Genomic DNA, 13,746 nt, shown 5'->3' with positions numbered 1-13,746 from the left:
ATAGCGAGACGGGTGAGAAAGGGGGTGTGTGGCTGCAGGAGACACTGGATTTTCACTTCCCATACGTTGGATTCATCCTGAATGAATCCACAGAAGCAATGTCAATTTGGGGCAGAGGATGTTAGGGATCATTGAGGTGATGATGGGGGCAAGTAACATAGAACCTGGAGTAGAGTGAGGTACTAACAGATTGGGAGGGGAAGAAACCAAATCTCATGTTAACACTGAGGTTTCTGATGGTCTACAGAGATCCTGAGATAAGTTATTAAGCTCTGAAACATCCTTTACCTGAAAAGCGATAGTAGGTCTTAGTTTAGCAACTTATTTCATCTGCCTGATGTTTCTTTTTAAATATATTTTTTATTGATTTCAGAGAGGAAGGGAGAGGGAGAGAGAGATAGAAGCATCATGGATGAGAGAGAACCAAAGATCGGCTGCTTCTTGCATGCCCACTACTGGGGATGGAGCCCACAACCCAGGCATGTGCTCTGACCAGGAATCGAACTTTGACCTCCTGGTTTATAGGTCGATGCTCAACCACTGAGCCACGCCAGCTGGGCTCGCCTGATGTTTTGAGAGAAATAGCTAGCATGAGCACAGCAGATGAATGGGTTTACCAGTGTTTTCCCCTCACAGATGGTCACAATGCTGTGCTGTTTTACAGGGGTGATGACATTCTCACCATCCTCACTGAGGTCAACTTTGAAGTGAGCAGTAAGGACGTGTGCAGTAAGGACAGGAAGAAAGACAAGAAGAATATTTGGAAGCAGATGCCACAACCCACTTTCACGCTGAGAAAAAAACTCTACTTCCCCCTTAATTGATCTATAACACTATGCTTAATTTTTGTATTATAATGCTTTTACTTTATGCTATCATTTATTTGCATAACACTATGCTTAATTTAATTGTTAATAAGATTAGATTTATCTCCCCCATTTATTTTATGTTGTTAATCCTCAGCGGAGGGTATTTTTCCCTTTTCAATGGGTTGCTTCCGGTATGAGCCCCAAGGTACGTGCCCTTGACCAAATTGAACCTGGGACCATTTGGTCCAAAGGCTGATGCTCTAGCCACTGAGCCAAACTGGCTAGGGCCCCACCCCCCAGTTTTTGAAGTCAGAGAGGGGAGAGAATGGGAGTCAAGACAATTTAATTTTTATGCAAATTGAAGCCTAAATTTCTGGCTTTGCAACAATAGCTAGATATTTATAGCCATAGGCATGATTTTAATTGTATTTTTAATTTGATAAAAAAGTTTTAAAAACTATAGTAGATACAAAGGATAGTAAGTTTAAAAGAAATGCAACATTACAATGGTTCAAAAACAGTGGCAGAATGTGTACTTCACACATCTCTGATCTGCTTTCAGCCCAAAGTCATTTAATTCCTTTCAAATCAGCGGTTGCCACCCGGAGGTCCTTGGACCCCTGATGGTCCGTGAGGTCCAAAAGGTTGGCGACCGCTGCTTCAAATTGTTAAGAATTGTGCTCCGTGGATGGAGCACCGGCCTGTGGACTGAAGAGTCCCGGGTTCGATTCCGGTCAGGGGGTGTGCTGGAAGCAGCTGATCAATGATTCTCTCTCATCATTAATGTTTCTCTCTCTCTCCCCCTCCTCTCTGAAGTCAATAAAAATATTTTTTTTAAAAAAAGAATTGTTTTTTAACAGTTCCTCTCTTTCTAAGCCATCCTCCACACTACAATTATATGTAAGGAAAACTTTTCCTTTTTATTCATCCAGGTTCTTTGGCTTTTCTACTAATTAAAATGACGTAAGATAAATTAACAGTAGAAAAATAAAATTAACTTTCATACATGCTCATAGAAATATGAGACTAAAAAAACCCCACCAAATCAGGCAGATTTTATATCTTTTAGACAAAATAACAATAAATTTGAGAAGAATTTACAAGACAAAGAAGTTTGGGTTCAATTAGTAAAGAAATAACAAGTTTTGTTTACACTGCCTTCTTGGCCATGAATTCCCTATCTGATAATATTGATGCCTTCTACCCTCTTCATACGGGCGTGGAGGGGGGAGGAGGGGGAGTGGGGGGAGGGGCGGGGGGGAAGAGTGCCTTTCACATGGGAGATTTATTTCTGACTTTCAGGGGAATAAAACATGGTCAGAGAGTCCATCTTGTACTGGCTGTGTCTCAAGTAACTTTCATTCAAAGTAATATGCCCTGAACTGCACTACAGGTTTCTTTAAAATACAAATTCAAAAATATTATTTCTTGCATTAAAAGCTTTAAAAAACCCAAAATGGTTTTACAAATCTGTTACAATCTATTTCCAAATTCCCTTTTCAGCCTTTCCTCTTATTGCTTTTGTAGTATATGCATCCTTCTGTACATGCTTGCTTTGCTTTTTTGCTAGCATTGCTGTGCTTTAGTCATGCTTTTAAAATTATAATTTCATTTGAAATACTCAGGAATTATCTTGTTTTTAAAAGCTAATTAGGTGTTTTTTTAAAAAAAAAATTAGTTTTTCAAATGTACTTCTAATAAAATATAACTTAACCTTACTGTTCGCAGGAAATTGTTTTGCTTGTTTTGTTTTTTTGCCAATGGCATCTCATAGGTGGAAAATGTTTGGATCACAGATACATTTTACTTGAACCTCCCAATGTTGGTTCACACAGTTGTATTTTTAAAAAATGTGTTGTTCAGCCCTAGCTGGTTTGGCTCAGTTGATAGAGCGTTGGCCTGTGGACTGAAGGTTCGATGCCGGTCAAGGCCACATGCCCTTGCAGCTCGATCTCCAATAAGAGTCATGTAGGAGGCAGCCAATCAATGATTCTCTGTCATCATTGATGTCTCTATCTCCCTCTCCCTTCCTCTCTGAAATCAATATTTTTAAAAAATGTGTTGTTCATATTTAAAAATTGGGAGATGTGATATAAAAACTAGAATACCTTCTCTTGAAAAATCAGAATATTTGATCCCATTAACTCCATGCTCCTGTATGGCAGCAATGGAATGGTTTCTCTCACTGTCTCTCCCCCCACCCCACCCCCAGTCCCCTCTATTGAAGCTGCAGCCAATTGCCAATTATCACTGTGATGGTCGGATTGTTTTTCTTTATGTGCAGCCCATTTCACTTATTTATGTTGCCTGCACTGTGGCATTTGAATTCTAGCAATGGTTTAGAGAATCTGGCAAGAATTATCAGAAACTCTTCCTAAATCACAGGTTAGGGAATGTGATTGAGAGGTGAGAGTGGGGACACATGTGAAAAAGAAAGGTTTTTGAAATCAAACCAATAAATTTTTTTCTTGCTAGCTAAATGCCCCAGGTATGGTCCAAAATATAATTAACATTTTATAGGAAGAAAATTTTCAGATCAGTGTCTTCATAATAAAATATGTAAAGGTGGAAGAGAAAATAGTACACCCAGAGAAAGCTCAGCTCTGGCTACAGAGCACATCACTTTTCAATGAAAAGTCATGAAAAAAAAATCTATGTAATTGAGATAAGAATTCAAACATTCCCAACCACTCAGAAGAAAGCAAATTGTGAAAAGACGAAAGTAGAATCGAGAACCCCCAAACCAAACCCATCATATGCATTTCTCAAGAAAACCTCACAGGAGTGCTCCAGGCTTAAGAGATGGTGTTCCTACCAGCTCCGATGATGGAGAACAACTTTTCTGCTCATAGTTCTTGTCTTTTGTTGCTACCGTCTTCTAAAGTCTCAGAATCATCCTCATAAATAGTAATACAGGTTGACCTTCCAGATCGCTCTTCATAAGTTCCTCCATTCTTGGCATTTATCTTTTGCCTATAAAGAAAGAGAAAATGTATCACTATAGACTCAAAGAGTAGAGAGTGGGGTAGGATATCTGTGGTTTCATTCTTTCACTGGGAGCAATCTTACTCATTACTTGCAATAGTTTTGAATTTAGTGAGATAGGATATGGGGGTGACCAAATGCCCATCTGAGGAATTTCCCACTAAATCAACATAATAAATAAGTTCCCTTTATTAAAGTATTGATTGACATTTATTTTAATAATTTAAGATGTATCTTCAGGTTGCAGTTTAATTTCTGACCTAAAATTGATTTCCACAGGAACACAATGCAGCCACATCGAAAGGTAAACCACTAACACCTACACCCCTAAACTCTCAGGGGAGATGGATTTAAAAATAATCTTTAGTTTTTTAAATCCTGAATGCACTTAAAGAGTCTCAGATAAATACCATGTGTCATTTTGCATAAAAACTAAGACACAGCACCATTTCAAACGAACTGTTTGGGGGGTGAGGGGGCAATTCAAGTCAGAATCCTATTAGTTTGTAGGCAGAGGCAGTCTCTGGAGGCTTTGAGTCCTTGCCTGATCCAATGAGTCAGAAACAGCCTTTAACACTGTCCTGCACTAGAGATTGAGAGGTGTAGAGGATCTACCTAAAACAGTCACAAACCCAAACAGACAGCCAAAATCAGGAGACAAAGAAACAACCCCCAAATGAAAGAGTTAGAGAATTCTCCAGAAGAAGAGATAAGTGAAGCAGAGCTAAGAAACTGATCTGAAACAAGAATTCAGAGTAATGAGGGTAAAAATGCTCAACAGCATGAAAAAAGATATAGTAACTATCAAATGAACTATTTGACCACAGCAGGTAAATTCTGTGACCAGGCTCACAGTGAATATCTTCCTCATGAAGTGCCTGTGTCTTGACTTCTTTAGGAAACACCTGGGATCATCTTCACCTATTCCTCACCCAACCCCCTCCCCCTTCCTAAAGATAAGTCAGCCATGTTTTTGCACCCCATTCACACCTCAGATGAATGTTTTCTTCTCTCAGGAGATGTATGGTGAATTTAAACTTCTCTTCAGTTTCAGCAAGCTTGGTCTGGAGTGTTTTCTCCAGATTTGCCACCGCAGCTTTCTGAAAGACATGTGCATTTTAATAGCTATCTTTTTCCAACCAGAGCTGTATGGCGGAGCTACACAGAGACCTGGGATCCTCCCCCAAATGCCCATCCCCACTCCAGCCATGACTCACCTCCTTCTGGAGTTCCATCTGGGTTTGGTAGAGGGTATTGTTCAGTGATTCTAGGATAACAGCTTGTGCATGCAACTCTTCCTCTATGATCTGTGTAAGAGGAAATTGTTTTGGGATGTCTGCCCATTTATTCTCTTTTCCAGGTACCTGGACTAGAATGTTCAGCATCGACTTCCCTCCTTCTCCTGCACCACTCAGTCACTATACCCTGTTAACCCTACCCCCTCCTTTTGTCTTCTCCATCTATACCCTCCCTTACAACCTCACTGTCACTGCCCCAGAGCCAGTCCTCACCAGAGCTTAAATGGATTGTCACAACAGCTAGCAATTATTCATTCATTAAACAAGTATTTATGAAATATTGATGATAGATCCCAACTATATGACATTCTGGAAAAGGCAAAACTATAGAGTCAGTAAAAAGATCAGTGGTTGTTAAGGGTTGGGAGGGGAAGGGAAGTACGTATACTTGGGGAACAGAAGATCTTTAGGTTAGAGAAATGATTTTGTATGATGCTACAATGGTGACTATATAGCATATTGACAAAACCAATAGAATGTACAACACAAATAATGAACCCTAATGTAAACTATGAACCTTAGTTAAAAATAATAATAGTTTATCAGCTGTAACAAATGTAACACACCAATGCAAGGTATCAATAATAGAGGAAGTTGTGTGGGGATGGGGAGTGTATGTGAAATCTCTATACTTTCTGCTTAATTTTTCTGTAAACTTAACCCTGCTCTAAAAAAAAAAAAGGATGTTAATTAAAAACAAAAAACCTACTGTAGGAATGGGCTTTGGAGCAAGGTAGATCCAGTGTATTAGGTACTGGAATATTATGATGAGCAAGACAAATATAACTCCTACTCTTATGGGGGACACACTCTAGTCAGGAAAAGATAAAAAAATTAAATAAAAGCGAACAAAATAATTACAATAGTAGATTAAAAACAAATCCAGGATGCAGGTGGAAGACACAGTATAAGCGTGGGATCTACTTTAGAGAGATGAAGTGACTATAAAAATGGACCAGCCCTAGCTGGTTAGGCTCAGTGGATAAAGCGTCGGCCTGCAGACCAAAGGGTCCTGGCTTTGATTCAGGTCAAGGGCACATATCTTGGTTGCAGGCTCCTCCCTGGCCCGGGCCTTGGTTGGGGCTCATGCAGGAGGCAACTAATTTATGTGTTTCTCTCACATCGATGTTGCTCTCTGTCTTTCCCTCTCTCTTCCACTCCTCTAAAAATCAATAGAAAAATACCTTCGGGTGAGGATTAAAAATAAAGGGGGGGAGGGGGAACCAGATAAGAATCTGCTTTCACAGGCCAGGCTCATTTAACTCTTACCATCCACATAGCTCTTCCCATGTAGAGTAACCTCCCACTCTGCATAAACTTGAAAGGCACCATCATTTACTGCAACTGCATTGTACAAAGCAGGTCATTTTGCATTTTTTTTCATTGATTTATTCATTCAAAAAATCAGTTGCTATTTACAGAATGTCTGTGATACGCCAGTCACTGTGCTAGAAACTGGGATTAGTGGTAAGGAAAACAGACAAAAATCCCTGCCTTCATTGAGTTTATCAGGCTGGATGGTTATAAGTCTGTGTAGAAAAATAAAACGGGGGAAAAGGAAGTGCCAGGCGGGTTGTTGAGTGGCCCCTTGAGAAGGCAGCATTTGAGTGAAGACTGGACGGCAGTGAGAACGCTAGCCATGTGGATCTCTGGCAAAGACTTTTCAGGAGGAGAGCACATCAAGTGCACAGGCTCCAAAGTGGGAGCATCCTGGCCTGAAAAACAGCAAGAAGTCCAGTGCCGCTGGGGTGGCCTGATGGAGGGAAACCAACCAAAGGAAAGGAGGTCGGGGGAAAGAGTCCCCAGCTTGGAGTAGGTGAAACAATCCCCAGAACCAACACAGGACTGGGAAGAGCTCAGATTCCCACCAGCCAGAGTAGAGAAACCCTTCTGAATGTACACAGACAGAATTGGGTAGACTACTCAGAAGACTATCATCTCAGTAGTGGGGGAAAATTGGGCCTAAAGACTGCTGTAATTCTGCCTAACAGAGCTTAAAAGAAAACATTGAAAAGCTCAAACTGTATCCAAGTAACTTAACTGAATCCCAGAACAAAGCTCAAGGATATTTAAAGGAATACAAAAATATTCAGCATCCAAAAAGGTAAAATTCACAATGGCTTACATCCAATGAAAAAATTACCAGGTCAAGGGCACATATCTTGGTTGCAGGCTCCTCCCTGGCCCAGGCCCTGGCTGGGGCCCATGCAGGAGGCAACTAATTTATAGCTAATCAGTAGACAAGCTCAGGAAAACAGTTATAAGAATGCACTGTGGCAACTGCCAGGAGGTGGAGGGTAAACGGAGATGGAGGAGGCTATAAGGAGATAAATAGTGATGGATGGAAACTTTACTTGGGGTGGTGGACACACAATACAGTGTACAGATGATGCATTGTAGAAATGTGCACCTGAAACCTGTATAATTTTGTTAACCAGTGTCACCCAATGCATTCAATAAAAAGGGGGAGAAAACAGTACCCGGGATCTATCTTGCTCCAAAACCCATTCCTTTACTTTGTATGACATTGCAGTCTGTTTGCCTAACAATGAAGCCCTGCCTGGATGCTAAGGTATCATTCCATGCTTTCCTAATGGCTAATCATGTCCCAAACATGTCCATTCTGGATCCAAACTGAATTTTCAGTGAAAGAAGAATCACGAGGCACTTCGTGGGTTTGAACAGTTTCCCTTCAGGTATCTCCCACATGGAAGTCTCAGGAGAGAGTTCCTTGAGGGCCTGGGGTGGGGGTGGGGAATAATGTAAACTCCAAGCTTTAAGGAAAGGCTTGGAGTTAGAGTTCCAAGGGGGCAGGACAGTACTTTTCAGAGGTTGAAGAAAAGAATCTGGCATTTTACTATTTAACCTTTTTGTGGTTTGAGCCATACTAGAAATGGAAGGCCTTTGACATTGAAGACTACACAGTATATTGCCCATATATTGCCCACAGTATATTTGTTCAAATCAGGCTCTAAAAAGACACTAATGGCTTTGTTGTACAGATAATTCTAAAATCCTTTTTGACTTATTGATTTCAGCAAACTCAGCTTTAGTTCTTCTGTGTGTGTTTTTTTGTATGTTTTCTTTTTACCAGTTTTTGGGGAAATTATCATTGATTCCATTTTATTGAGAGTATATAATTTTATGTATTTGTAAAATGCTAATTCAACAGGAAAAAAAAAAGAGAAAGCTTACCTCTTTGGTCTTTTTTAGCTCCTTTAATTGCAAGGTGTCCTTTTCATGTTGTTTCAAGAGCTCCTAAAGGTAATTTTATTTGAAAAAGGTCAGCAATGGGGTTCTGGCACTTCTTTAAAAAACTAGGAAAACCAGAATAGGATTCAGAAATATAATGTAATAGTTACCAAAGTTTACATATTGGTTTCATGAAGCACACATTGTAAACTAATGGCATCACATGATAAAGTTAAATAATGAAAATCTCACTCAGGTTAAACCATACCGCATTGACAAATAGTAAAAGAAACATTTTCTTCAAAGGCTTTTCTGGTTAGCATACAGATTTAATACTGATAACTATGAAGTTCTCCACAAATTGAGTTTTATACTCAATGCAATTCCAGTCAAAATACCAGCAGGTTTTCTTAACAAGATAATTCTAAAACTTATATAGAAATACAGAGGATACAGAAAGCCAAAATAATTTTGAAAAACAAGAGCAAAGTTAGATTTTTGCTTCCTGATTTCCAGGTATAGTAATTAAGATAATGTGCTGTTGGCTGAAGTAAAGGCAAATAGTTGAATGGAATAGAGCAGAGCCCACTGCTTCCATTTCCCAGATATGACAAATACACTAACGCAAAATAATGGAGGAAGAAAAGTTTTTTTAAAAAAACAAGTCATTCTGGAACAACTGGATATCCATGAGAGGGGAAAAAAGAACTATGACCTCTATCTCACACACAAAATTATTCAAAATGGATCACAGAATCATGAAAGCTAAAATTATAAAGCGTTTCTTTAAAAAAAAGGTATCTTAATGTCCTTGGAATAGTCAACAGTTTCATTAAGGAGACACAAAAAGGTGTAACCATAAAAGAAAAAACTTAACTTTTATTAAAATTAAAAACTTCTGCCCATCGAAAGACAAAATGAGCCAAATGAGAAGGCACTTGTAAGGAGGTACATGAGGCAAATAAAAAGGCACTCCCACAGGCTGAGAGACAGAATTTGGAACGCATATATCTGACAAAGAATTTGTATCCATAATATAAAAAGTATCCCTACATATCAATAGTAAAAAGATAAGCCACCCACTTCTGTTAAATGACAAAAGACGTGAACCAACAGTGCACAAAAGAAGACATATATATTGCACAATAAGCATATACAGCAAATAATTGCCCAACATACTTAGTCATTAGGGAAACTAAAACTGTAACAAAATACCATTTCATACTCATTGGAATGGTCAAAATTAAAAGATTGGTAATACTAACTGTTGTCAATGATATGGAGCAATTGGAATTCTTCTCATGTATTTAAGACACAAGAGTAAAATGGTATAACTACTATGGAAAATAGCTTGGTAGTCTTCTATATATAAAAAAGCCTAATATGGCCGAAACCGGTTTGGCTCAGTGGATAGAGCATCGGCCTGTGGACTGAAGGGTCCCAGGTTCAATTCCGGTCAAGGGCATGTACCTTAGTTGCGGGCACATCCCCAGTAGGGGGTGTGCAGGAGGCAGCTGATCGATGTTTCTCTCTCATTGATGTTTCTAACTCTCTATCCCTCTCTCTTCCTCTCTGTAAAAAATCAATAAAATATATATATTTTAAAAAAGCCTAATATGCAAAGTGTCCCCACGGGAGTTCGACCGGGAGACCAGAAGTTAGATCGCTCACTATGATGTGCACTGACCACCAGGGGGCAGCGTGGAACAAAGAAAGGCCCAGCTGGAGGCCGGCAGCTGGGGAAGGGAAGCCCTGGCCGGCGGCCAGCAGCTGCTAGGGACCCTACCTGTGCATGAATTTCGTGCAATAGGCCTTTAGTTTCTAACTAAGTTAAACTTATATGCACCCTCGATCTCAGCAATAGCACTCCTAGGTATGCCAAAGAGAAATGAAAGCAAATGTCTACAAAAGCACTTATACAGGATATTTATAGAAACTTTATTTGTAAAAGTCAAAAAACGAAAACAACCAAAATCTCCCCAAACAGGAAAATGGTGAATGCATTATGTGATATTCTGGACAATAAAAAAGGAAAACATAACTGATATGAACACCAAATGAGTAAATTTCACAGATATTACATTGAGAAAAAAAAAAGCTATACGCAAAGAGCATATATTGTGTGATTCCATTTATATGAAGTTTAAAAATAAGAAAAAACAATCTGTGGTGGAAGGTATCAAAAGAGTAGTTGTCTTGGGGCAAATCTTGAGGGAAGGATCACTAGAGTGCATTCTGGGTTGATGAAATGTTCTAGATCTTGATTTGGGTGTTGGTTACATGGATATATACATTTGTCAAAACTCATCAAACTGTATATTTAATATTTGTGCATTTTGCTAAGTGTATAATATATATACGAGAGAGAGAGAAAGAGAGAGAGAGAGAGACAGAGAGACAGAGAGACAGAGAGAGAGAGAGAAAACACCCATTTACAGGTTTATAGTCGGCGTCACTGGAGGAAGAAGGAATACATGCAGATGATCAAATCCCCACTAAGAGGAACTACCACTATTTCTTATTCAGACATATGAGCTCTCCACACCCCAGAAGCATTATTTCAGAGCATGCCCCATCTCCTCATTATTGTTTTGCTCAGTAATATAGTGAATGTCGTACATGGGCTTTTATTGGTGAAATTAGTGGCTTTTCAATTAACATGATGGTTAGAAATGGGCTCTTAAAAATGGAATATTAGAGATTCTCTGCACTTTGTATGAAATGGGTACAAAAATCTAACAAAGCCTGTAGCGTGTGCACTTAGGGATGGGGTCTTAGGCTTGACCCCCATTGAACTGTGTCCTATGTAGGAGGAGCTCCGGTTGCCTGATGCTGACTGCAGGGTTACAGGATGCTTATAAAAGCCTACTTCGGCAACACCATCGCAAATACCTATGCTGACTCTTTCATGTACCCCAAAACTCAGAGAACTGGTGGTATAACTGCCTGGACCTGCTGGCTAATGCCTGTTTGTTTAGTAAATGTCCACGTGTTTGGTAGAATTTGGTCTGAGACCTGCTTTCATTATAACCTGGTATTAGTGTCAAGGTTGTGTAGGGGAGTGACTTACAGGAGCTGCTAACCCTCACAACCTCTAGCTTTTAGTTAGCTATCCTTATTTACTAAGAGTCGTACATGACAACATTTGCTTAGTTTAATTTGCAACAATACCCTTTCGCTTCAGCCATAGTCAAAAGTGAGAAGGATATTCAGAGACTGGGATTTTGGCAAAATCGGGAATTTTAGCTTCTGCATGTTTCACATTCTTTATTTCTTGTTAATTACAAGTTTCATTCCAATAACCCTGTGGTATGGCTATCTAGATAAAGAACAGCAAAACTGTCTGTCTTCTTGCATATGTTCCAGGGAAGCTTGGGAAGGAGAAATATTCCCAGGAAGATGGAAGCTGGTCTAATTACCAGGGCACCCCTGGAAACCGGATGTCCCTTCAAGACTGCATATTCCACCACCGATGTGCTGTGGTCTGACTCACCTCCTTCTCTCGCGTGAAGGTCTCAAAGAGAGCACTGTAGGAGTCATTTAATTTTTTCTTTTCTTCTTCCGTCTCCAACTCAAACTTTTTTGTCATCTTATGTTCTGTGGAGATGAGAGGAAGCCACTTATGGAAGGTGTAAACGTGGGAAAAAGACAGATGCAGAGAGAAAACCAGAGTATCAGTAGATAACAGAAAGTCCAGCCTGGGTCAGGCCCAAGGTGCTCTCATCCTGGTGTTCGGTCTCTGACATACACGCCTGGTGAAGCTTGAGAGTGAGGCCAACAGGGTGGTGGCTCTTGATCACATCAGCCCTGTGGGGTTACCTCTAATGTTTCCTGTTCTCTTTATGTAGTTTATTTTAGATCTGTTGCTTATTGTTTTGTTTGTTCTCTCGGCTGAAGTAACCACAAATATTATCGTGCTTTCTTGAATATCCTTATCCTATATAATAAAAGGCTAACATGCAAATCGACTGAATGGCAGAATGACAGGTCCTGATGACGCGCACTTACCACCGGAGGCAAGACGCTCAATGCAGCAGCTGCCCCCTGGTGGTAAGTGTGCTCCCAAGGGGTGGGGGTGGGGGGGCGGGGGCGCTGCTCAGCCAGAAGCCCTGAGCCTGGCTCATGGCTGGTGAGCTTAGGGAAGTGGCAGGAGCCTCTTCCACCTCTGCAGCAGCACTAAGGATGTCCAACTGACGGCTTAGGCCTGCTCCTCATGGGCCAAGCTTAGGCCTGCTCCCCCCCCCCCACCACCAAATGCATGAATTTCATGCACCAGGCCTCTAGTTTTAAAATATAGCTCTTGGCTAACATGACTTTTCCAGCAATATAAGACATTCCGTACTTAGCCCTGGGGTAGAGATAGGCTTAATCGTTTTTGTTGGTGTTTTTTTTTTTTTTTTTTTTTGGGGGGGGTGTGGGGGAGGACACAGAAACTGCCAGGAGAGATCCAATCAATATTGAACAGAAGGAAGGAGGGGTGATTCTTCTTTAGCATCACAGTACTGAATGGATAAGGAGGCAACTCCCGGGCTCACAGGATAAGTCTGGACTGAGCTACACTGGTCTCCAAGAACTAGTTGTAACATCTTAACTTAGACTTTGACAGCAAGGGATGAGTGTAGTATGAGTAGCTAGAAGTCTGGGAGTTGACCTGGGCTATGCTACACCAAGATTCTAAGCAAAGCCTCCAACAGGAGCAGCTCCACGTTCCATTCCCAGTCTAACTCCAGGGTCTTCATGCTACCTTCCAGCAGTCCAGTGTCCCCACCAGGGTAGAAATGGCCTTAGGAATTAACTTTTCCAGAAGTATCTGCATTTAAATGAGTAATTTGTTAAATCAACTAAATTTGATATGAATTAGGTTGGGGTAGGATGTGAAATAGGTTTGTAGAGGTCCCACCCCTACCTCAACTAGTCTTCTAGGTCAGGGAACAGAATCTTTATAAATTCCTCTCTCCTTTTTCTATTTATGAAGATGCTCAGGGGGGTAGAAGGCTCACCTATGTATGATCCAAACTCTGAGCTAAGTGTTGGAAATATTAAAAATATATAGCAAGCCCAGCTGGCATGGCTCAGTGCTTGAGTATTAACCTATGAACCAGGAGGTCATGGTTTAATTCCTGGTCAGGGCATGTGCCTGGGTTGAGGGCTTGATTGCTGGAAACCAAGATCAACAGTAATTAATATAAATGCGAGGAGTCCACCAGAAGGCTGAGTTTGGACTCCCTTTGATATTCACAGGGTGAATATTTACATTTTATTATCTACTGCTGACTCAATGGCCTAAAGCAGTGGTCGGCAAACTGCGGCTCTCGAGCCACATGCGTCTCTTTGGCCCCTTGAGTGCGGCTCTTCCACAAAATACCACAGCCTGGGCAAGTCTATTTTGAAGAAGTGGCGTTAGAAGAAGTTTAAGTTTAAAAAATTTGGCTCTCAAAAGAAATTTCAATTGTACTGTTGAT

At 40.5% G+C, this 13,746-nt stretch overlaps 2 protein-coding genes across 8 annotated transcripts in view; one reads left to right on the top strand and one right to left on the bottom strand.

Moving 5' to 3' along the window:
- The window catches only part of CASP8 (caspase 8), a 28,674-nt gene extending 26,653 nt beyond the window's left edge, over window positions 1-2,021 (top strand). The window contains exon 9 of the mRNA XM_054723200.1: window positions 665-2,021. Coding sequence (XP_054579175.1) covers window positions 665-824 — 160 coding nt within the window. The 3' untranslated portion in view covers window positions 825-2,021. The remainder of the gene's footprint in view (window positions 1-664) is intronic.
- FLACC1 (flagellum associated containing coiled-coil domains 1) overlaps window positions 1-13,746 on the bottom strand; it is a 64,480-nt gene that overhangs the window by 29,190 nt on the left and 21,544 nt on the right. For 5 of the 7 annotated variants that reach the window (XM_054723195.1, XM_054723198.1, XM_054723197.1 and 2 more), the window contains exons 11-15: window positions 11,778-11,881; window positions 8,288-8,350; window positions 5,012-5,101; window positions 4,785-4,894; window positions 3,625-3,782 (exon numbers count right to left, since the gene is read on the bottom strand). In XM_054723195.1, the coding sequence (XP_054579170.1) occupies window positions 3,656-3,782; window positions 4,785-4,894; window positions 5,012-5,101; window positions 8,288-8,350; window positions 11,778-11,881 (494 nt within the window). In that variant the 3' untranslated portion in view covers window positions 3,625-3,655. Of the gene's footprint in view, window positions 1-3,374; window positions 3,783-4,784; window positions 4,895-5,011; window positions 5,102-8,287; window positions 8,351-11,777; window positions 11,882-13,746 lie in introns of those variants that run through there. The other 2 variants (XM_028153106.2, XM_028153105.2) reach the window with 1 other exon arrangement.

The sequence above is a fragment of the Eptesicus fuscus genome, chromosome 11 (assembly GCF_027574615.1).
Source record: "Eptesicus fuscus isolate TK198812 chromosome 11, DD_ASM_mEF_20220401, whole genome shotgun sequence".
NCBI lineage: Eukaryota > Metazoa > Chordata > Mammalia > Chiroptera > Vespertilionidae > Eptesicus > Eptesicus fuscus.
This window is presented reverse-complemented; position numbering and strand designations above follow the sequence as displayed.